This window comes from Salvelinus namaycush, chromosome 33 (assembly GCF_016432855.1).
Source record: "Salvelinus namaycush isolate Seneca chromosome 33, SaNama_1.0, whole genome shotgun sequence".
In the NCBI taxonomy this organism is placed as follows: domain Eukaryota; kingdom Metazoa; phylum Chordata; class Actinopteri; order Salmoniformes; family Salmonidae; genus Salvelinus; species Salvelinus namaycush.
This window is the reverse complement of record NC_052339.1, coordinates 19,177,731-19,203,227: the sequence shown is the minus strand read 5'-3', so window position 1 is coordinate 19,203,227 and position 25,497 is coordinate 19,177,731. Positions and strand designations below refer to the sequence as shown.

General features: G+C 44.1%; 1 protein-coding gene across 1 annotated transcript in view; it reads right to left on the bottom strand.

Annotated features, from left to right (window-relative positions):
- Positions 1-25,497, bottom strand: part of LOC120027783 (semaphorin-5A-like) — a 208,194-nt gene that overhangs the window by 19,998 nt on the left and 162,699 nt on the right. The window contains exons 16-17 of the mRNA XM_038972811.1: positions 21,040-21,265; positions 404-613 (exon numbers count right to left, since the gene is read on the bottom strand). Of these exons, the coding sequence (XP_038828739.1) occupies positions 404-613; positions 21,040-21,265 (436 nt within the window). The remainder of the gene's footprint in view (positions 1-403; positions 614-21,039; positions 21,266-25,497) is intronic.

Below are 25,497 nucleotides of genomic sequence, written 5' to 3'. Positions count from 1 at the left end.
AAGTATTACGAATGTACTTTTGGGTGACAGGATGTAATGAACTAAAAGTAGCTTGAAGGGGGATAGTCTATACCCGGCGGTTCTACTGTTAAATGGTGTGTGTGTGTGCACGTGTGTATCAGTCACCAGATCTCAACCCAGTTGAAGACTTATGGGAGATTCTGGAGCATTGCATATGACAGCGTTTTCCACAAGCATCAACAAAACACCAAATTAAGGAATTTCTCGTGGAAGAATGGTGTTACATCCCTCCAATAGAGTTCCAGACACTTGTAGAATTGATGCCAAGGTGCATTGATGCTGTTCTGGTTCGTGGTGGCCCAACACTATTAAGACACTATGTTGGTGTTGCTTTTATTTTTGCAGTTACCTGTATGTTCACGCGTGTATCTCTATATCTCACCTGGGCAGGGTGTGACATTACACTCCTGGTACTCCTGAGCAGGTCCCAGGCAGGTCTGTCCTCCATGGCGTGGTTCAGGGGAGGTACAGGTCCGTTTACGGCTACGTATCCCTCGGCTGCAGTCTCTACTGCACTGAGACCAGGAGCTCCAGGATGTCCAGCCTCCGTTCACAGTGTGGCCGGAGATTTTACCCGACAGCAGCAGCTCTCCTGGTGGAGAGCGAGACGAGAGAGGGGGGTCAGGATGGAACTTGGTGGGACAAATGGACTTATTATTTTTCCACTTGGAATATGTATTGAAGCTAAGAATTTATAATAATAGAACCAAGAGTTTTTGGTGACCAAGAAAAACTGAATCCCTGGAGCAAGACATCTACATGACTCATACATAGGCTACAGGATGGAGAGACTAAAGAGCTCTCCACAGTGATTTCAAAATCTACGCATATGGAGCTACCAATCTCCGTTTGTGCCACTTTCCAAAACTGCAGCTGCACAAAAGTATGTAGAACTACTTAGAGAGTTATGCAAACTAACCTCAGAGGGATACGTTGCGTAGACTGTGTACAGCCCGTAACTGTGTGCGTGTGTGTGTGTGAGGTGTCTGACATACACTGTAGCTTAAAGTACATCAGCCTCAGTCTGTGCCACGCACGCACGCACGCACGCACGAACGCACGCACGCACGCACGCACGCACGCACGCACGCACGCACGCACGCACGCACGCACGCACGTACGCACACCGAGTCAGTCTCAAGCTACAGCAGGTCCCCCAAAAAAGTTAACTTTACCTCTACAGCTCTTTAGTCGAGCGCGTGCACAACACGCTTGCTGAGAGCTACTGAGATCCTCTAATTCATGCAACTCTACGAGCATTTGACTACTGTATGATCCCTCATCTGACATGAGTTAACGGAGAAATCTAAATGAAATATGAAACTATAATTTCTATTAAGCTTCAATTACCGCATTCATTCATCATCAGAGGCTGTGAAAATGTCCCTTTCAGAGTGAGTCTGTCTGGCTCCTCTTTGTGCGAGACAGAGGAGTGAGATCAGGTCTTTGTGTGAATGATAATCACTCGAAACTAAATTACAGCGTTCGCTCCCAAACACTCCAGTGATGATTCACTCAATCAACCCACCCTGCTATTATCAACCGTCTGAGCCACAACAATGAAACCATTTCTCTCTCTTTTCCTGCCCTTTTCTCTTTTCTCTCTGTGACCTTCCTTTGTCTCTCTATCTCTACGTCTTGGAAATGTCCTTTGCCTCCATTTCTCTCCCTCTATTTTCTGATTGACCATCCAGTTCCCCTGCTGTTGGGTGCTTTGTATTCTCCCTGCAGCCCTTTAGTAGAGAGACCAGAGTGTTTACCTATCACACGTACAGTCCTGACCTCTTCATAACTACACACAACCTTGGGAGTCAACATGTCCGCACGCACACACATGCATGCGCGCAGACACACATACACAGACACACGCGCACAAACACTCTCTCTACCTCACCCTGAGTTGGCAGGAGCACTGACAGGTCCTCTGAGGCCCCCTGCTTTTTATTGATTCTGAACAGGTAGTGGCACGGACAGCGCTGCCTGCCACAGTGACCTGCACTCTTTATCAAGCCCTCTGCTCGGTCGGGTAGATGTACACACACACACACACTCACTCACACACACAACACACACAACCACAAAACACGCACACACACACTTGAGATGAGATCAGAAATCCCAGTCCGCCCGGTTGCTAAAACAAACAGCGGCCTGTCTTCCCTTTTAAATGAGGAGAGTACTGTAGTTCCATTGATCTCTGTATCCACCATGTACAGTGGAGATAATTATAAGCCACTCTCTCAGAATGCAGGGGTACCGTGCAATACAAACCCCTATCAGCTTACAGACTAGGACAGAAGAATAGAGTTAGCAACATGATGTCTTTAGACTGTAAAAGTACAAATACTGTCCCACACACATTCACACACACACTTCAGATGATATCAGAAATCTCTCCACAGGGATGAGAGGTCTGGTGTGTGTGTATGTGTGTGTGTGTGTGTGTATGTCAGCGGAGACTGGTGGGAGGCGCTATAGGAGGACGGGCTCATTGTAATGGTTGGAATGGAATTCACGGAACGGTATCAAACACATCAAACATATGGAAATTACAATGACCCCTTCCTCTCATAGCTCCTCCCACCAGCCTCTACTAGTGTGTGTGTGTGTGTGTGTGTGTGTGTGTGTGTGTGTGTGTGTGTGTGTGTGTGTGTGTGTGTGTGTGTGTGTGTGTGTGTGTGTGTGTGTGTGTGTGTGTGTGTGCATCTGGGTGTGTGCATCTGGGTGTGTGAGTGCATGCATCTGGGTGTGTGAGTGCATGCATCTGGGTGTGTGAGTGCATGCATCTGGGAGTGTGAGTGTGTAAATCAGAAAATTAGCAGCTCTGGTGGATTACAGAGTTACGCCACAGCGCTGTGACAGTATTCCCAGAGCTGTCATCTGGTTTGTCAAATACTCGCCTTGGGGAGAGAATTGAGAGCTGCTTAATGTGTGTGTTCTTAAATCGCTTATTAAAAGTTAGTGAGAGGGCAATTAAAACTCCCACCCTGAAGGGAAAGGGGATCAGAGAGATGAGACATGCACGTATGCACACACACACACACACACACACACACACACACACACACACACACACACACACACACACACACACACACACACACACACACACACACACACACACACACACACACACACACACACACACACACACACACACACACACACACACACACACACACACACACACACACACACACACACACGTACTATAACTAACACCCAGTGATGAGGGCTAATTACCAGGGGACTTTGTATTTACTTTTGTCTGAGGTCGACAGAGGTAAGACAGATACAAGGAAGTGACTCTTAAGTTTTTTTGTAAAGAGGTTAACAGATCTATTATCCATCTGCTGAGATGGAGTGTGCTAATAAAAGACTTCTGCTTTATCTCAGATCAATTGTAGATGTGTGAGTTATTTAACATGTAATCCTGGTTTAGTGTACGTATGATTAAGGGATTGAAGTCCCAATAGTCAAGTGTAGGCGGAGAGAAACAGAGGGGGTGAAAGAGCTGGCGTGGTAGAAAGAGAGAGAGAGAGAGAGAGAGAGAGAGAGAGAAAGAGGGTGAGAGGGATAGCATGGTAGAAAGAGAGAGAGAAAGGGTGAACGGGGTAGCACAGTAGAAAGAGAGAGAGATAGAAAGAGAGGTTAGAGAGGGATAGCACGGTAGATAAATAGAGAGAGAGAGAAAGAGGGTGAGAGGGATAGCACGGTAGAAAGAGAGAGAGAGAGAAAGAGAGGTTTGAGAGGGATAGCATGGTAGAAAAAGAGAGCGAGAGAAAGAGGGTGAGAGGGATAGCACGGTAGAAAGAGAGAGAGAGAAAGAGGGTGAGAGGGATAGCACGGTAGAAAGAGAGAGAGAGAAAGAGGGTGAGAGGGATAGCACAGTAGAAAAAGAGAGAGAGAAAGAGGGTGAGAGGGATAGCGCGGTAGAAAGAGAGAGAGAGGGGTAGCACAGTAGAAAAAGAGGGTGAGAGGGATAGCACGGTAGAAAGAAAGAGAGAGAGAGAGAGGGTGAGAGGGATAGCACGGTAGAAAGAGAGAGAAAGAGGGTGAGAGGGATAGCACGGTAGAAAAAGAGAGAGAGAGAAAGAGGGTGAGAGGGATAGCACGGTAGAAAGAGAGAGAAAGAGGGTGAGAGGGATAGCACAGTAGAAAAAGAGAGAGAGAAAGAGGGTGAGAGGGATAGCACGGTAGAAAGAAAGAGAGAGAGAGAGGGGTAGCACAGTAGAAAAAAGAAAGAGAGAGGGTGAGAGGGGTAGCACAGTAGACAAAGAGAGAGAGAAAGAGAAAAAGAGAGGTGCTGGTCAGTGTCATATTGTCTGAGCACAGGGAGAACTAATCTATCTATGGTCTCCTTGTCGGCTAGTGATGTCTGTGGGCTGATGAGACTAATCTTTTGTCTCAGAAAGGAACTGGCCTCAGAGCATCTGAGCTGAAAAACATCACACACATTTCCAATTTAGTAATATCCAGAGCGACTTACAGGAGCAATTAGGGTTAAGTGCTTTGCTCAGGGTCACATTGACAGATTTTTCACCTAGTTGGCTCAGGGACTCTAACCAGCAACCTTTCAAAGAAAAATCTCTCTCATGTGTGTTCTGTCCAGTGTGTCTCTCTGTGTGTGTCTCTCTCTGTGTGTCTCTCTCTGTGTTTGTGTCTCTCTCTCTATCTCTCTCTCCATTAATGCAGCTCTTATTGATTCCTCTTGTTCAGATAGTTCATCTGCTAGATACGGCATTTACCCATCTTTTCACACATTATGTAAATAAATCCATAGGCATAACTTTCATGGGTAGTAATCTTCTGTGAGAAATGTACTGTATGTTGGTACTGTATGTGTCGTGGGTGTATGGCATACAAAAACAGTAGTAGTTACATAATGTCCTCAGCATTTCTCTATAGTGTATATCCAGGTGAACACGAAAATAATAACATCCACAACATGCCAAAAGTATGTGAACACCCCTTTAATTTTGTGGATTCGGCTATTCCAGCCACACCCATTGCTGACAGGTGTATAAAATTTAACACACATCCATGCAATCTCCATAGACAAACATTAGCAGTAGAATGGCCCATACTGAAGAGCTCAGGGACTTTCAACATGGCACTGTCATAGGATGCCACCTTTCCAACAAGTGAGTTAGTCAAATTTCTGCCCTGCTAGAGCTGCCCCGGGCAACTGTAAGTGCTGTTATTGTGAAGTGGAAACGTTGAGGAGCAACAACAACAAACTGCTTCTGGAAGCACAACTGTTCGTCTGGAGCTTCATTAAATGGTTTTCCATGGCTGAGCAGCCCCACACAAGCCTAAGATCACCATGCTCAATTTTTTATTTCTTTATTTTTATTTCACCTTTATTTAACTAGGCAAGTCGGTTAAGAACAAATTCTTATTTACAATGACGGCCTACTCCGGCCAAACCTTGACGATGTTGGGCCAATTGTGTGCTGCTCTATGGGACTCCCAATCCCCGCTGGATGTAATTCAGCCTGGATTCGAACCAGATGCAGTTCCTTAGCTAAGCTGTAGTCAATGAATAGCATTCTCACATAGGTGTTCCTTTTGTCCAGATGTGAAAGGGCAGTGTGGAGTGCAATTGAGATTGCATCATCTGTGGATCTGTTGGGGCGGTATGCAAATTGGAGTGGGTCTAGGATTTCTGGAATAATGGTTTTGATGTGAGCCATGACCAACATTTCAAAGCACTTCATGGCTACAGACGTGAGTGCTACGGTACCGTAGTCATTTAGGCAGGTTAGCTTAGTGTTCTTGGGCACAGGGACTATGGTGGTCTGCTTGAAACATGTTGGTATTACAGACTCGGACAGGGAGACGTTGAAAATGTCAGTGAAGACAATTGCCAGTTGGTCAGCGCATGCTCGGAGTACACGTCCTGGTAATCCGCCTGGCCCTGCAGCCTTGTGAATGTTGACCTGTTTACAGGTCTTACTGACATCGGCTGCGGAGAGCGTGATCACTAAGTTTTCTGGAACAGCTGATACTGTCATGCATGTTTAGTTTTACTTGCCTCGAAGCGAGCATGGAAGTCATTTAGCTCCTCTGGTAGGCTTGTGTCACTGGGCAGCTCTCGGCAGTGCTTCCTTTGTAGTCTGTAATAGTTTGCAAGCCCTGCCACATCCGACGAGAGTCGGAGCCGGTGTAGTACGATTCGATCTTAGTCCTGTATTGATGCTTTGCCTGTTTGATGGTTTGTCGAAGGAAATAGGAGGTATTTCTTATAAGCTTCCGGGTTAGAGTCCCGCTCCTTTAAAGCTTTTAGCTCAGTGCGGATGTTGCCTGTAATCCATGGCTTCTGGTTCTCCCCAAAGGTGATTCATCACTTCAGAGAACGTGTTTCCAGAGTCCAATGGTCGCGAGCTTTACACCACTCCAGCCAACACTTGGCATATCTCCCTCACTAGCTTGAAGCATCGGCTGTCAGAGCAGCTCACAGATCACTGCACCTGTACATAGCCCATCTGTAAAAAGCCCATCCAACTACCGCATCCTCATACTGTATTTATTTATTCATCTTGCTCCTTTGCACCCCAGTATCTCTACTTGCTCATTCATCTTCTGCACATCTACCATTCCAGTATTTAATTGCTATATTGTAATCACTTCGCCACCATGGCCTATTTATTGCCTCCCGTATCCTACCTCATTTGCACACACTGTATATAGACTTTTTCTACTGTATTATTGACTGTATGTTTGTTTATTCCATGTGTAACTCTGTTGTTGTATGTGTCGAACTGCTTTGCTTTATCTTGGCCAGGTCGCAGTTGTAAATGATAACTTGTTCTCAACTAGCCTACCTGGTTAAATGAAGGTTAAATAAATACAATTGTCACGCCCTGATCTGTTTCACCTGTCTTTGTGCCTGTCTCCACCCCCCTCCATGTGTCGCCCATCTTGCACATTATGCCCTGTGTATTTATACCTGTGTTCACTGTTTGTCTGTTGCCAGTTCGTTTTGTTTCGTCAAGCCTACCAGCGTTTTTCCCTCTGTTCCTGTCTCTTTATTGTTCCTGTTTTTCACGAGTTTGACCTTTTCTGCCCGCCCTGACCCTGAGCCTGCCTGCCGTCCTGTACCTTTGCCCCACTACCCTGGATCATCAACCCCTGCCTGCCTTGACCTGTCGTTTGCCTGCCCCTGTTTCTGTAATAAACATTGTTACTTCGACACAGTCTGCATTTGGGTCTTACCTGAAACGTGATAAAAAAATAAAATATCCTCAAAAGGTTCTACAGCTGCACCACTGAGAGCATCCTGACTGGTTGCATAACTGCCTGGTATGGCAACTGCTCAGCCTCCAACCGCAAGGCACTACAGAGGGTAATGCGTACGGCCCAGTACATCACTGTGGCCAAGCTTCCTGCCACCCAGAACCTCTATACCAGGTGGTGTCAGAGGAAGGCCCTAAAAATTGTCAAAGACTCCAGCCACCCTAGTCATAGACTGTTATCTCTGCTACCGCATGGCAAGCGGTACCGGAGCGCCAAGTCTAGGTCCAAGAGGCTTCTAAACAGCTTCTACCCCCAAGCCATAAGACTCCTGAACATCTAATTAAATTGCTTCCCAGACTATTTGCACTGCCCCTCTCCCCCTCTTTACACCACTGCTACTCTCTGTTATTATCTATGCATAGTCACTTCAATAACTCCACCTACATGTACATATTACCTAAATTACCTTGACCTACCGGTGTCCCCGTACATTGACTCTGTACCGGTACCCCCTGTATTTATTTTATTTAAAAATATATATATTTTACCCTTATTTTACCAGGTAAGTTGACTTAGAACGCATTCTCATTTACAGCAACGACCTGGGTGTAACGGAACTCTAATTCCTCCTCCTCCTCGGACGAGGAGAGGAGAGAGGGATCGGAAGACCAATTTGCAGCGAGGTAGGATGACATAATGAATTTATTTACAAAACTAAACTAAACACACGAAGAACACTTGAAAAATTACAAAACAACAAAACGACGTAGACTGACCTAAAACATGAGAACTACTAATACACGAAGAACGCACGAAACAGGTACAGACTACAAACCAACGCTACAGTCCCGTGTGGCGCGAACATACATACAGACACAGGAGACAACCACCCACAAACAAACAGTGAGAACAACCTACCTTAATATGACTCTCAATCAGAGGAAACGTCAAACACCTGCCTCTGATTGAGAGCCATACCAGGCAACCCAAAACCAACATAGAAACAGAAAACATAGACTGCCCACCCAAAACTCACGCCCTGACCAATAAACACATACAAAACAAGAGAAAACAGGTCAGGAACGTGACATAACCCCCCCCTTAAGGTGCGAACTCCGGGCGCACCAGCACAAAGTCTAGGGGAGGGTCTGGGTGGGCATCTGACCACGGTGGTGGCTCAGGCTCCGGACGCTGTCCCCACACCACCATAGTCACTCCCCGCTTCTGTATCCCCCTCCCAATGACCACCCTCCAACTAAACCCACCTAAATGAAGGGGCAGCATCGGGATAAGGGGCAGCACCGGGATAAGGGGCAGCACCGGGCTGAGGGACGGCAGCTCCGGGCTGAGGGACGGCAGCTCCGGGCTGAGGGACGGCAGCTCCGGGCTGAGGGACGGCAGCTCCGGACTGAGGGACGGCAGCTCCGGGCTGAGGGACGGCAGCTCCGGGCTGAGGGACGGCAGCTCCGGGCTGAGGGACTCTGGCAGGTCCTGGCTGGACGGCTCTGGCAGGTCCTGGCTGGACGGCTCTGGCAGGTCCTGGCTGGACGGCTCTGGCAGGTCCTCGCTGGACGGCTCTGGCAGGTCCTCGCTGGACGGCTCTGGCAGGTCCTCGCTGGACGGCTCTGGCAGGTCCTCGCTGGACGGCTCTGGCAGGTCCTCGCTGGACGGCTCTGGCAGGTCCTGGCTGGACGGCTCTGGCAGGTCCTGGCTGGACGGCTCTGGCAGGTCCTGGCTGGACGGCTCTGGCAGATCCTGGCTGGACGGCTCTGGCAGGTCCTGGCTGGACGGCTCTGGCAGGTCCTCGCTGGACGGCTCTGGCAGGTCCTGGCTGGACGGCTCTGGCTGGTCCTGGCTGGACGGCTCTGGCTGGTCCTGGCTGGACGGCTCTGGCTGGTCCTGGCTGGATGGCTCTGGCTGGTCCTGGCTGGACGGCTCTGGCTGGTCCTGGCTGGACGGCTCTGGCTGGTCCTGGCTGGACGACGGCTCAGTCCAGACGAGCAGTTCATGCGGCGTTGGGCAGACGGGCAATTCAGGCGCCGCTGGGCAGACAGCCAGCTCTGACAGCTCGGGACAGACGGGCAGTTCTGTAGGGAGGAGACGGAGAGACAGCCTGGTGCGTGGTATAGGCACTGGCTGCGCTGGAGAGGAGGAAAGCTCTGACAGCGCTGGACAGGTGGGAGCAGCTGGAGAGAGAACCCGGAGAGACAGCCTGGTGCGGGGGGCTGCCACCGGTGGACTGGTACTTGGAGGTGGCACCGGGTATACCGGACCGTGAAGGAGGACACGTGCTCTTGAGCACCGAGCCTGCCCAACCCTACCAGGTTGCATGGTGCCCGTAGCCCTGCCAGTGCGGCGAGGTGGAATAGCCCGCACTGGGCTATGCTGGCGAACCGGGGACACCATCTGTAAGGCTGGTGCCATGTATGCCGGCCCGAGGAGACGCACTGGTGGCCAGATGCGTTGGGCCGGCTTCATGACATCCGGCTCGATGCCCAACTTAGCCCTACCAGTGCGGCGAGGTGGAATAGCCCGCACTGGGCTAAGCACGCGTACTGGGGACACCGTGCGCTTACCGCATAACACGGTGTCTGACCAGTACGACGCCCTCTCACTCCACGGTAAGCACGGGGAGTTGGCTCAGGTATCCTACCCGGCTTTGCCACACTCCTCGTGTGCCCCCCCCCAAGAAATTTTTGGGTCTGACTCTCGGGCTCCCAACCACGTCTCCGCGCTGCCTCCTCATACCAGCGCCTCTCTGCCTTCGCTGCCTCCAGCTCCGCCTTGGGACGGCGATATTCCCCTGGCTGAGCCCACGGTCCTTTGCCGTCCAGGATCTCCTCCCATGTCCATGAATCCTGGGATTTCTGCGGTTGCTGTCGCTGCCCTTTTCCCCGCTGCTTGATCCTGGTAATTTGGTGGGTGGTTCTGTAACGGAACTCTAATTCCTCCTCCTCCTCGGACGAGGAGAGGAGAGAGGGATCGGAAGACCAATTTGCAGCGAGGTAGGATGACATAATGAATTTATTTACAAAACGAAACTAAACACACGAAGAACACTTGAAAAATTACAAAACAACAAAACGACGTAGACTGACCTAAAACATGAGAACTACTAATACACGAAGAACGCACGAAACAGGTACAGACTACAAACCAACGCTACAGTCCCGTGTGGCACGAACATCACCCACAAACAAACAGTGAGAACAACCTACCTTAATATGACTCTCAATCAGAGGAAACGTCAAACACCTGCCTCTGATTGAGAGCCATACCAGGCAACCCAAAACCAACATAGAAACAGAAAACATAGACTGCCCACCCAAAACTCACGCCCTGACCAATAAACACATACAAAACAAGAGAAAACAGGTCAGGAACGTGACACTGGGAAATAGTTACATGGGAGAGGAGGGGGGATAAAAGAGCCAATTGTAAACTGGGGATGAGTAGGTGGCAATGATGGTATGAAGGCCAGATTGGGAATTTAGCCACAACACCGGGATCTTTAGTGACCACAGAGAGTCAGGACACCGGTTTTACGTCCCATCCGAAAGACGGTATATAGCCTCACTATTGTTATTTTACTGCTGCTCTTAAATTATTTGTTACTTTCATTTCTTAATTTTTTTTAGGTATTTTTCTTAAAACTGCATTGCTGGTTAAGGGGTTGTAAGTAAGAATTTCACTGTAAGGTCTACTACACCTGTTGTATTCGGCACATGTGACAAATACAATTTGATTTTATTTGAATTGAATTGGAACGCCAACTGCGAGCCAGTCCTAATCGACCAACATCAGTGTCCGACCTCACCAATGCTCTTGTGGCTGACTGGAAGCAAGTCCACACAGTAATGTTCCAACATCTAGTGGAAAGCCTTTCCAGAAGAGTGGAGGCTGTTATAGCAGCAAAGGGGGAACCAACTCCATATTAATGCAGATGATTTTGTAATGAGATATTCGACAAGCAGGTGTCCACATGTACTGTATATAAGCACAGAATAAAACAGTTATATCAAAAATGTGTGATGGATTGCATGGATCTTTGTGTCGATTGTGTTGAATACATGTCACACCCTGACCTTAGAGATCCTTTTTATGTCTCTATTTTGGTTGGTCAGGGCGTGAGTTGGGGTGGGCATTCTATGTTTTTGTTCTATGTTGTCTATTTCTATGTGTTTGGCCGGGTGTGGTTCTCAATCAGAGGCAGCTGTCTATTGTTGTCTCTGATTGAGAACCATACTTAGGTAGCCTTTTCCCACCTGTGTTTTGTGGGTAGTTGTTTTCTGTTTTTGTGTCTGCACCAGACAGGACTGTTTCGCTTTCGTTCTCCTGTTTGTTGTTTTTGTTCGATTTGGATTAAATTATGAACACCTTAAACGCTGCACCTTGGTCCACTCTTCCTTCAGCCCACGAGAATCGTTACAATACAGCAACTGAAAACTGATATAGTATACGATTCATATAATGAATATCATTACACAGCAACAAGAAAGGCTAACACATTACATTAAAAATCACTGAGTAGATGCAATGAGAAATATCTAGTAATCAATTCATATCTTAAGTTAGTAACTGATAACCATTAAGTCTTGATCGCTGGTACAAAACGCCTCAGTATGCCTAAGAAACCACATATGGATTGCTTGGCTTAAACTTATACGCTTTATCTATTCCATCTAATTTAGATAGATAGAAACAAGAGATGAAACCTCCTAATATGTAATATTTTCAATTATTTCCAGAGAAAATTGATCTAGCCTTCCGTATCGCCATGATGTAGTTGGGACTCTGGTTTAAAATATGTTTCTTCAAATGGAGCTGAAATCGCCAAATGTCAGTCATTTCTAATAGACCTGATCCCTCTGATCCTTCCATGACAAACATGATGACATTCAGAAAAAAGGGAGGGAGGCCCACACCTCAAAAGGCCTGATAAAATAGATAGGGAGGGATTCGCTCCCTGCCAGGGAGTCACCTGCATATTAAAGGGCAGCTCATCTCCAAAAGAGAAGTTGGAACAGTTTGCATGAGTGGTCTCTCACAGTCATATCATATGAATACACAGTGTTGGGTCGGTTACTTTCTTAATGTAATCAGTTACGGTTACTAGTTACCTGCCCACATTCTTTATCAGTCACTTAACATTTGGATTACCCAAACTCAGTAATGTAATCTCATTACTTTCAGTTACTTTCAGATAACTTTCCCTTTAAGGGGCGTTTGAAGAAAACAAAAATATATATTAACAAATGAAGCGACATTATTGCAACATAAATCAATGTTAGAGTTTACATAGCTGGCCATAAACGGATGCTGCATTTTACTTTATGGGTTATGTAGGCTTCTAACCCATTGCTTTCTACTTCAATACAGATAATAAAATGATTAGGCTATAGTTTTACATTAAAAATCAAAGTCTATCAGATTTCCAGTCCTTACAATTAATTACAGTCCCTTTAGAAAGTATTCACGCCTCTTGAGTTTTTCCACATTTTGTTGTGTTACAAAGTGGAATTAAAATGTTTGTAATTGTCATTTTTTGTCAACGATCTACACAAAATACTCTGTAATGTCAAAGTGGAAGAAAAATTTGAACATTTGGAGAATAAAAAATAATAATTAAACACTAATATATCTTGATTAGAAAAGTATTCAACCTCCTGAGTCAATACATGTTAGAATCACATTTGGCAGCGATTACAGCTGTGAGTCTTTCTGGTTAAGTCTCTAAGAGCTTTCAACCCCTGGATTGTGCTACATTTACCCATTATTCTTTTCAACATTCTTCAAGCTCTGTCTATTGGTTGTTGATCAGTGCTAAACAACCATTTTCAGATCTTACCATAGATTTTCAAGTAGATTTAAGTCAACACTGTAACTCGGCCACTAAGGAACATTCACTGTCTTCTTGGTAAGCAACTCCAGTGTAGATTTGGCCAAGTCTTTTAGATTATTGTCCTGCTGAAAGGTGAATTCATCTCCCAGTGTCCCAATGTTGTTGATCCATCCTCAGTTTCTCCTATCACAGACAATTTAAACTCTGTAACTGTTTATTGGCCTCATGGTGAAATCCCTGAGCGGTTTCCTTCCTCTCGGGCAACTGAGTTAGGAAGGACGCCTGTATCTTTGTAGTGACTGGGTGTGTTGATACACCATTCAAAATGTAATTAATAACTTCACCATGCTCAAAGGGACATTCAATGTCTGCTTTATTTTTATTTTTTACCAATCTACCAATAGTAGAGAGGCATTAGAAAACCTCCATGGTCTTTGTGGTTGAATCTGTGTTAGAAATTCACTGCTTGACTGAGGGACCTTACAGATAATTGTATGTGTAGGGTACAGAGATGAGGTAGTCATTCCAAAATCATGTTAAACACTATTATTGCACACAGAGTGAGTCCATGCAACTTATTATGTGACTTGTTAAGCAAATTATTAACTTATTTCGGCTTGCCATAACAAAGGGGTTGAATACTTATTGACTTATACTTAAGACATTTCAAATTTTCCTTTTTGATTAATTTGTTAAAATTTCTAAAACATAATTCCACTTTGACATTATGGGGTATTTTGTGTAGGCCAGTGATATTTGTTTTATTGAAACCATTTTAAATTCAGGCTGTAACACAACAAAATTTGGAAAAATTCAAGGGGTGTGAATACTTTCTGAAGGCACTGTAAATACCCCTTGATCTTTAAGAATAGGATTGGAAATATAGATTAGTCAAATTGTTTTACCTGAACGTAACCCAAAAAACAAAGGACTTCTTAGTCTACCCCAGAGACATACAATGTTATTTATATTTCTAAATACATGGTTCTGGCTTAGTTATGTTTTAGTCATGGTGGAATGATTGGACTCATTGCTTCAAAATATGGTTGAAAAAAATGCTGCTCTCATAGAATGTCATCGCTGAAAAATGCAATTTTTGTGATGTGAAAAATGAATTGAATTTGCTATAAGCCTATTGTTTGCGTTTTTGTTGGTGACACTATAGAATTAGGAATTAGAATACTTTGTTAATTTAATAGGATCTCTATGGGTGACACTTTGATATCTCAATCATTTGCAGCTGTTGAAGTCTATCAAAAGTGTGCGAGTTCAGGCATGTGTCATGGCCTTCAGACTTTAAAAAAATTGGCATGAATTAGATTAAGAAATTAAAGCCCTACTTGGGGTCTTCTTAAATGAAACTCGTTTTTTGACAGTATGTGTGGAGCACAATACCACGGAAGAATTTACAAGGGAGGAACTCCCTCAAACGCTTATCTGTTGCAAGAGCACATTTTTCAACTGCTGTCCACGGATCGCTTAAACAATGATTGATCGGCAGCTTAGCCTACACTTATTCAATTTAACAATTATTGGGTTAAAATACAACTATGCATTTGTCAACAGCCATCCCTAACAACCACAATCCATAAGGTGCAAATAATTGAGAGATCAGCAGTGTGATTCACATCATTCCTATGTAGATATCAATAATAGGACTAAATTATATCCGTATCGCCCCGTAGGCTACACCACTGCTGGCATCCTTACCTCCAAGCGTTTTTTCAAGTTGGTTGTATAATATTTAATGCTGACAGCAGTCGCACCATTGGAAGACATAATTTAGCTTGCACTGTAGCCTACAAAACATATTACTGCTCTTTTTCCGCAATCCATCAAACGCATTTAGTGTGTCATCATAGTGGTTAGCTGAGGAACGCGCAACTCTGTTCTCTTATATCGAGGCGGATTTGAGTTTTGATAACTGGTCGCTTGATTTGCTAGCAAGAACATTGAGTCACCATCAGTCGATACTTGTAAAAATTGTAATTCTTAAAATGCTTACATGTACCTATGTTTGTCTTATAAATCTGCGGTCTTTCCGCGGGGTGCTGAAATTCATACTTTTACTAAAAAGTTTTATCGAATACTATCACAGACTTTTTCCTGCATTTTTACAAGTATCGACTGATGGTTACTCAATGTTGTTGCTTGCAAATCGCGCAACTAGTTATCAAAACTAAACTCTGCCTTGATATAAGAGGACGGAGTTTAGCATTCCTCAGCTACATACAATAGTGGTCTCTGACTTGTGGTCAGACTCGCTCAGATGGAACAAACTTAAACTTGTGCCTTTTTTCAATGTTGATTTGAATGTCATTGAGAAAACGGAACAGTGTAATAAAGTATTGTTTTTCGCAAAAATCCTTTCTGAATTTAAAAGTAACTCTAGAAGTAATCATCTAGTTTTTCTAAAGTATCTGTATTCTGATTACAATATTTTAGCCGGTAATGCAATGGATTAAAGTTACATTTGATTTGTAATCAGTTACATGTAACAGATTACATCAAATAAAATAAAATTGTATTTGTCACATGCGCCGACAGGAATTTACCTTACCGTGAAATGCTTACTTACAAGCTCTTAACCAACAATACAGTTAAGAAAATACAGTTAAGAAAATATTTACTAAATAAACAAAAAAAATACAAATAAAGAAAGTAACAATAAAATAACAATAATGAGGCTATATACAGGGGGTAAAGGTTAGTTGAGGTAATTTGTAGATGTAGGTAGGGGTAAAGTGACTATGCATAGTTAATAAACAGTAAGTCATGTAATTCGTTACTCCCCAACCCTGTGTACAGTAAGTAAGCCTTGCCGGAGCCAAAACGGCCCATAGGGCAGAAGCCAGTAAGCATTGTCCGAGCCACAACGGCCCATAGGGCAGGAGCCAGTAAGCCTTGTCCGAGCCACAACGGCCCATAGGGCAGAAGCCAGTAAGCCTTGTCCGAGCCACAACGGCCCATAGGGCAGGAGCCAGTAAGCATTGTCCGAACAAGCTCCTGTTTCTGTAGTATAAGGCAGCTTGATAAGCACACCTTCCGGACAGGACTCCCTCTACTCTCTCCACCCTCACTTCATCTCCAGTTAATTCTCTCCTGTTCACCATCTCTCCATTTATCTCCCTCCCTCTCAATCCTTCTCTCTGTCCCTCTAGGCCTGTTAGTACAGTATACAGTATAATGTATAGATAGAGGTCAGAGTTTTTCCTGGACTTGTCACAGGTAAACCTCCTGATCTTATAATGATATAGTTATACATGTAGGTAGACGTGGTGCGTGTGTGTAGCAGTCTTTATTCATGACTACTGGAGTTTCTTCTTTCCAACCACTAGTTTTATGTGTGTGATAATGTGTCATGTGTTTCATTGGAGTATAAATCACAGTCTCAGTCTCTGGCTACGTATGGCGACACGCTATCTGTCTCTGAGGTTTACTATCTACTGTGATCATGTCTAGATACTTCTGTATTTCAGAAGACACTCACACACAGTAAATGCACAAATGTAGGCACACACACACACACACACACACACACACACACACACACACACACACACACACACACACACACACACACACACACACACACACACACACACACACACACACACACACACACACACACTCACACACTTTATCAGCCTGCTTTATCACCGTCCTCTTATAACCGTCTAGGATGTGTTTGTGTGTGCGTGTGGACTCAAATCGATAGCGAATAGCCCGCTGCTAACTGTAAATCTTCATTGGGTGACAGTACGGTCCATTCCCACTGGGCTCTCATCATCTCTGGAGGATAGAGGGGGACTGAGGGATCTTTGGCTTTGTGGCTTCATCACACACACACCGTGGCAGACATCAATACACAGCTTCAGTATGGAGGTGATTACTTCAGGACGGCCTCCTTGTGTGATAACTACTGACCCTGGGTCAAAAGGAATATGTCATTGGGATGATCGGGCGACGTATGGATGATCACATGCACACACTATCTGTCACACACACTGTGCACTCTTTGGATGGATGGATGTGGAGTGTGATAATGAGGAAGTGGGTGAGCCCTAGGACCATACGTCAGGACTACCGGGCATGATGACTCCTTGCTGTCCCCAGTCCACCTGGCCTTGCTGCTATTCCAGTTTCAACTGTTCTGCCTGCGGTTATGGAACCGCCACCTGTCCCAGACCTGCTGTTTTCAACTCTTAATGATCGGCTATGAAAAGCCAACTGAAAATTGTTCATGATTATTATTTGACCATGCTTGTCACTTATGAACATTTTGAACATCTTGGCATAGTTCTGTTATAATCTCCACCCGGCACAGCCAGAAGAGGACTGGCCACCCCTCATAGCCTGGTTCCTCTCTAGGTTTCTTCCTAGGTTTTGGCCTTTCTAGGGAGTTTTTCCTAGCCACCGTGCTTCTACACCTGCATTGCTTGCTGTTTGGGGTTTTAGGCTGGGTTTCTGTACAGCACTTCGAGATATTAGCTGATGTACGAAGGGCTATATAAAATAAACTTGATTGATTGATTGAAGTGGGTCATTGAATCCATCCTCCTCACTGCCAAAGCACTGAATCTGTCACCCTCCTTTTGTAACTCTCTCACCCTCCTTTTGTAACTCTCTCACCCTCCTTTTGTAACTCCCTCACCATCCTTTTGTCTCTCTCTCACCCTCCTTTTGTAACTCTCTCTCTCTCACCCTCCTTTTGTAACTCTCCCCCTCTCCCCCTCTCCCCCTCTCTCCCTCTCTCCCTCCCCCACTGGTTGAACTTTTCTTGTGGCAACCAGTCACAAATCTTGCTGCTGTGATTGCACTCTGTGGTATATCAAAATGACATTTGTTTTGGAATTCTTTGTGGGTCTATGTAATCTGAAGGAAATATGTGTCTCTAAAATGGTCATACATTTGGCAGGAGGTTAGGAAGTGCAGCTCAGTTTCCACCTCATTTTGTGGGCAGTGTGCATATAGTCAGACCTGGCTCTCAAGAGAAGACAGGCTTTGGCAGCCTTTCTCAATAGCAAGGCCATGCTCACTGAGTCTGTACATAGTCAAAGATTTCCTTAAATTTGGGTCAGGTAATCTGCCACTGTGCACTCTGTTTTTTTGTAAATTCTTTCCAATGTGTCAAGTAATTATCTTCTTGTTTTCTCATGATTTGGTTGGGTCTAATTGTGTTGCTGTCCTGGGGCTCTGTGGGGTCTGTTTGTGTTTGTGAACAGCCCCAGGGCCAGCTTGCTTCGGGGCTCTTCTCCAGGTTAATTTCTCTGTAGGTGATGGCTTTGGTATGGAAGGTTTGGGAATCGTTTCCTTTTAGGTGGTTGTAGAATTTAACAGCGCTTTTCTAGATTTTGAAAATTAGAGAGTATCGGCCTAATTCTGCTCTGCATGCATTATTTGGTGTTTACATTGTACACAGAAGATATTTTTGCAGAATGCAGAGTCTCAATTCGGTATTTGTCCCATTTTGTGAATTCTTGGTTGGTGACCGGACCCCTGACCTCACAACCAAAATGGGCAAGGCCCTTCTTGCCTTGTCTCTCAGATCAATCACAGCTTTGTGGAAGTTACCTGTGGCGCTGATGTTTAGGTCGAGGTATGTATAGTTTTTTGTGTGCTCTAGGGGAACGGTGTCTAGATGGAATTTGTATTTGTGGTCCTGGCAACTGGACCTTTTTTGGAACACCATTATTTTTGTCTTACTGAGATTTACTGTCAGGGCCCAAGTCTGACAGAATCTGTGCAGAAGATCTAGGTGCTGCTGTAGGCCCTCCTTGGTTGGGGACAGAAGCACCAGATCATCAGCAAACTGTAGACATTTGACTTATTTGACTTATTGTTCGTGTACATTAATTTTATAATGTTGTATGTTTTTCCACCAACACCACTTTCCATCAATTTGTATAGCATGCCCTCATGCCAAATTGAGTCAAAAGCTTTTTTGAAATAAGCAAAGCATGAGAAGACTTTGCCTTTGTTTTGGTTTGTTTGTTTGTCAATTAGGGTGTGCAGGGTGAATACGTGGTCTGACGTACGGTAATTTGGAAAAAAGCCAATTTGACATTTGCTCAGTACATTGTTTTCGCTGAGGAAATGTACAAGTCTGCTGTTAATGATAATGCAGAGGATTTTCCCAAGGTTGCTGTTGACGCATATCCCACGGTAGTTAATGGGGTCAAATTTGTCTCCACTTTTGTAGATTGGGGTGATCAGTCCTTGTTTCCAAATATTGGGAAATATGCCAGAGCTGAGGATGATGTTTAAGTATAACCAATTGGAATTTGAGGTCTGTATATTTTATAATTTTATTTAAGATACCATCAATTCCACAGGCCTTTTTGGGTTGGAGGGTTTGTATTTTGTCCTGTAGTTCATTCAATGTAATTGGAGAATCCAGTGGGTTCTGGTAGTCTTTAATAGTTGATTCTAAGATTTGTATTTGATCATGTATATGTTTTTGCTGTTTGTTCTTTGTTATAGAGCCAAAAAGATTGGAGAAGTGGTTTATCCATACATCTCCATTTTGGATAGATAACTCTTCGTGTTGTTTGTTTAGAGTTTTCCAATTTTCCCAGAAGTGGTTAGATTCTATGGATTCTTCATTTACACTGAATGTGTTCAGAAAGCAAAGACTATTCTGCTTGACTGAATCACATGTTGTCGCCTCACCTCCACTTTTAAATTAGAACAATGACAGACCATTAACACATGGCTCTTTGTTCATAAAACCTTTTAGACGTCTGTCTGTTGCTTCTCATGAGGCTGTGAATCAACGTTAACACCGCCACCATGTTAGTTCATTTAAACCGCCACAGTCATTAACTTCAAAAGGCAATCAGAGTAAAGAGAGAGAGAAACTAAAGTTAGTAAGTCTTAACTTTACTTCCGGTGCCCACCCATTGATGAACTTGCGGTATGTGTGCGAGTGTGTATGCGAGTGTGTGTGCGAGTGTGTATGCGAGTGTGTGTGCGAGTGTGTGTGCGAGTGTGTGTGTGTGCAAAGCGCTAAAGCTTTAAAAAGAGATCCTCCTCCCAATGGGGCTGCGAGCAACTCAATAAACAAACTTTAACTGGTACATCTGTAACCCAAGCCACTATATTGCTCTGCTATCCCGCCCTCCCTCCCTCCCTTTCCCTCCCTCCTTCTTTTCTTCCCTCTCTCCCTTTAATGGTTGGACCCCTCCTAAACAACATCAACAACATGTCAATTAGCAGCCTGTTGGTGTTTACGACTCTCTAATCTGAGATGGAAGAGTCAGACTCTGTGGTATCAGCCGAGGCGAATGAGAGTGAGAACCTGGGGAATTGGAGCCACAATGGTGCTTGTGTCAGGGAGAAGTGAGAGGGAGAGAGAGTGGGGAGTTGGATCCATAATGGCGCTGATGCGAGGATGCTAAAATTAGCAGCCCCAAACTGTTAAGTAGCTCTGTAGATTTTCATTGTGGAAGTTCATTAACACGTTTGACGTTTGGAAGCGCTGAAGGAATCAGCCTGGGACTGAAAACACTTCAGCCGATTAAGATAACACTACTAAGAGACACTGAGAGAGAGAGCGAGAGAGAGAGAGAGAGAGAGAGAGAGAGAGAGAGAGAGAGAGAGAGAGAGAGAGAGAGAGAGAGCGAGAGAGAGAGCGAGAGAGAGAGAGAGAGAGAGAGAGAGAGAGAGAGAGAGAGAGAGAGAGAGAGAGAGAGAGAGTGAGAGTGAAAGCCGACTAACATGCCTAGAGGGACAGAGAGAAGGATGAAGAGGGAGAGCGATAAATGGAGAGATAGTGAGTGAGAGAGAACAGACTGGAGGTGAAGTGAGGGTAGAGAGAGTAGTCAGAGAGAAGTAAAAGAGTGTGCAGGTTCAGTTGAAGAACTAGTGTCAGCTGGGAGTACCGTCACCACCTGACCCATTTATTTATTCTGTTAACTTTGAACTGTTCCACTCACCGTCAGTAGAGCATCCAGTGGAGCCATCACTGGAGCAGTACCTCATCTCTATCCTCTGTCGGCCCACCTCTAGCAGGGCAGGGTCCGGGACGCGGGCCTTACAGGTGTACCGGAACCGCTGCTCATAGTGACCGCCGTTGTCCGAGATGTTGACCGGCGTCCAGGGGGTCCAAGGGGTGGTCTTCTTCAGGTCTGGACAAGGGAGGGTGTTACACGACTGGTACTCCTGGAGAGAGTGAGAGGGGGGAGGGAGAGAGAGGGAGAAAGACAGACGGACAGACATAGAATTATAATTATTAGAATGGATATTCTCATTCAATGCGTTTGATATCAAATCAAATGTTATTGGTTTGATATCAATTGCTTTGAATGAGAATATCCATTCTAATAATTATTTCACTCTCTCTCTCACTCTCTGTCTCTCAGTAGTGTTATCTTAATCGGATGAAGTGTTTTCAGTCACGGGCTAAAGTTAAAACATTTTGGCACCATTTGAAATTAAGCCCCAAAACATCCTTACAATTCAAAGCACTGGAAACCCAAGAGCTGAACCTTGAAAAGAGTCCCCTATGTCAACTGTTAATAACACTAAACAGCCCTAATATCCAAACATAATAAATTTTTTACAGAAATTAAAACCTCCTATTTGACAAATTGGGTAAATGAAACAAAACACAGAATAAACTAAATTGCTATTTGGCCCTCAAAAGATAATACACATTGGCAGAATATCTCTACACTCTTAGAAAAAAAGGGTTCCAAAATGTTTCTTTGTCTGTCCCGATAGGAGAACCCTTTTTGGTTCCAGGAAGAACCCTTTTGGGATCAATGTAGAACTCCCTGTGCAAAGTATTTTATAGGGAACCCAAAAGGCTTCTACCTGGAACCAAAAGGGTTCCACTTGGAACCAACAAGGGTTCTTCAAAGGGTAATCCTATGGGGACAGCCGAAGAACCCTTTTAGGTTCTAGATTAGGGCTGTTGCGGTATCCGTATTACCGCCAAAACGGCGATCACGAGTCATGAAGGAAGTCAAATTCAATGTGACTGTTTTAGCCACTATAATTAGGCTTCTCCAAGCTCTGATGCTGCTGATGGTCATTAGTAGCATAACAAACTTGCTAACTGCCTGGTAGTCAGCACTCTATTGTCCCTCTAACACTTCATTAGAACCCATGAGCTCATGTTGCGCAACATTTCTATAGGCTATGCAATTGCACGAGAAAACAGAGTGATGGCTTCTACTAAAAAGAGGAGGATCCCATCAGCTTTCTATAGGCTAGGCCTACTATATTAATTTCTCAACTTTCCTAATATTAAGCACATTGTTTATCTTTACAACAGGAGTATAGCCTACCTGGCTGGCATGAAAATCAACCAGGGAAAAAGCTTCCTCCATTCGCTATTTAAGTGCATAGATGACATGTATTTTTTCCCTCAGACCCTGTTTTGAGACTGGTGCATGATAATGGTCCATTCTAAATCAAAACAAATTTCACACATATATTATTTAGTATATGTAAAGACAAGATTAAATCAAGAATAGTCTGATGGGTGACAATATTAGCCTATCACTTGTGAATTATATACCAGCATAAGGAATTTACTTTTTTTTGCAACTTTTTCTAATCATAGTCGCACACGTCTAGTAGCCTAGCCCATAGGCCGATATGTTATTTTTTATTTTTTAAATTACACCTTTTTTATATTTTTTTACCCGCTGCAACTCCCGTACGGACTCGGGAGAGGCGAAGGTCGAGAGCCGTGGTCAACTTTTGTACTATGGGGGATAGTAGATTGACATAGGCTAGTGCTTTTGCTGTCCATTAGGCCTACTCATCTTGACGGCTGACAAAGGAAATGTGGACAGTTCTTCCAATATCTTCAATATGCACCTCGGAATTGGATAAGGACACGTGCAGTTGCGTCCCCGATGTGTCTGTCTTCACTTGTAGCCTGTGAGAAATACCCGATCATGTGATGGGAGAAGGACACAACGGCCACTAGCCGCAAAATGCATGACTTTTTTTAGGACACGTTACAGCCACAAAAGGGATGCTGCCGTGAAATTCGAGGCAATTTCAAGTGCTTGTCAAATTGTGAATGAGAGACTAAAGACGTGTGTACAGCCTGCAGAAAAAAACGAAGAAAAGCTCATGTCTAGTCTTTTTTCAAAATCATCATTAGTCTTTTTTCAAAATCATCATTAGAGTCGAATCATGCAGCCTTACAATGTATTAAAAATCAAAACATATAGCCCAACATTTGTAGAACAACTAAAGTTACATTAATAAGTCTAAATGAAGCATATAGGAGTACATAATTCTTTGTTAACCTCATGAGCGCACTCCCTCAAATCGTTTGGAGAAAATATTTATATTTTATTCAGCTTTGTTTAATTGTATTCTTCATACAATAAAATAATGCCACGGAATTCTAAGCAAATCTTGTCTGCTAAATGAACTAGTATAGTCCACAGCCATTTGGCATAGCCAGATCAGGACCTAAGATAAGGACAACTCAGAGTATGCTATTCTGTTCTTCTGAAATAGACTACATTTTCTAATCATGCTTCTTTAGACCTGTCTAAAATAAATAATGGATTTATTGTGAAGGTGTAGGCTATATTACATGGATTTATTAGATGTTATATGTTCCAAAGGTCTGCATCAGTGACTTGTGTGGAAGCCAGGAGATGCTAAATGTGTTAATATTAATTAACGTTAAATTACGTTAAATTTTCTAAGAGTGCACTCTGTCAGAGATACAAAACAGAGACTGATCCTGACCAAGTACAGGCACAGTGACCACCAATTGGCTATAGAAAAGGGAATCACAAAAAGACATGGCTACGCAAAGAGGAGCGTCTATGTGGTCACTGCACGACAGGGGAGGTAGAGACAGAGATGCACTTTTTCCTCTACTGTGAGAAATACTCCCAAATAAGATCATATTTTTAAAGAGATAAATATCTCAATCAATTCCCATCTTCTGTGCATTTACTAATGACATAAAGCTGGGAATTATTCTGGGTGAGGGAGAAACCACAAATATTACTGCCAGATATGTACAGTATATGATTGCCATAGGCTAAGGGATATCCCATGAACATTAATTTGCTGAAGTATTTACATTGTAAATAACTTACTAGTAATACATAGTGGAACGTTCATCCATGTACACATTGTTGTTTATTTATTAGACAACCTTTCTTTTTTGTTTTTTATAATTATATTTTTATGTAATTAAATGTTTTGACCGAAGATTACACAATACAACCACAGTAGTGTTGTACCTGAATACATGATTATATGTACTAGTATTATTACTACTGAAATTAACTGTATTTCATAATCCTTATAGAATTGTACTGTATTTACTGAAATGCTGTACCACAATACTGCTTTGGCAATATCTACAAATTGTATTTCATGCCAATAAAACAATCTGAATTTGAATTTGATATTCCCGTGGAGAACAGAGAGGAAAGAGCAAAACTCATAGATTTAGAACTAGATGAATGCATATTAACATTCTACGATGACTTTACCCCGTGGTGTTTGTGCCAAGCATCATTTCTGCTGACGGGCAGCAGGTATCACATATGAACTATGAAACAGTCCCATTAGACCCACGTGCTGAACATGGCAAGTGGCAAACAGGCAGAAAAGGTCATTGATCAGATGTGATTTATAACAGAGGGGGAGGGAGGTGGGGAAGGGAAGAAGGATGGATGAAGGGAAGGATGGTGGGGGGAAAAGAAGGAGGGTGGACATGTGAGGGTATGATAATGGGAAAAACATGATACATAACTTTGAGTGACATTTCCATTTGACGTTCACTCCACCTGCAAAAGGAGAGATGTCGGTCTCTGCCTTCCTCTCTGGCTGTTTGTTACAATAGTTAAAGTGAAAACCCCAGACCCACACAACAAGGCCCCTTTCCATCCTTGTTGTCGAACTATCTAATGTGTCTCTGTCTAATAGAGAACCATTGTTGCATGCTTTCTCCTCCGTTTTCCCCCTCTCCTTTCATTTCTCCTTTCCCTCATGCTCTCCGGTCCTTCTCCCAGGCAGCCATAAATACATGCTTTCCAGGGCACTGTTAGTGGTGATGACATACCGATGTGCATGCAGCCTCAGTATGTCTAACGATCCAAGCGGCACCTGCTTATAACGACAAGTCAGATGAATAAAAACGAGAGGAGAGCAGAGGTGGGAGGGAGTGATAAGGTGATGCAGTGATACCGGGGGACTAAACTACACCATCGTCTTCGTCTCAGCGTCGTTTAGAGGGTGGAAGTTGATATAACGGCCATTCTCCCAGTTCCTTACTTATTCATGTTGAGTGAGGCCTTGAGTTGAGTGACTGCCAGACCTTGACCAAATAAGATAAAAGTCTCTTTTGTTCATCCATCAGGTTGTCACAGTGATTCTGGGGTTGGACAGAGGGGCTGGAA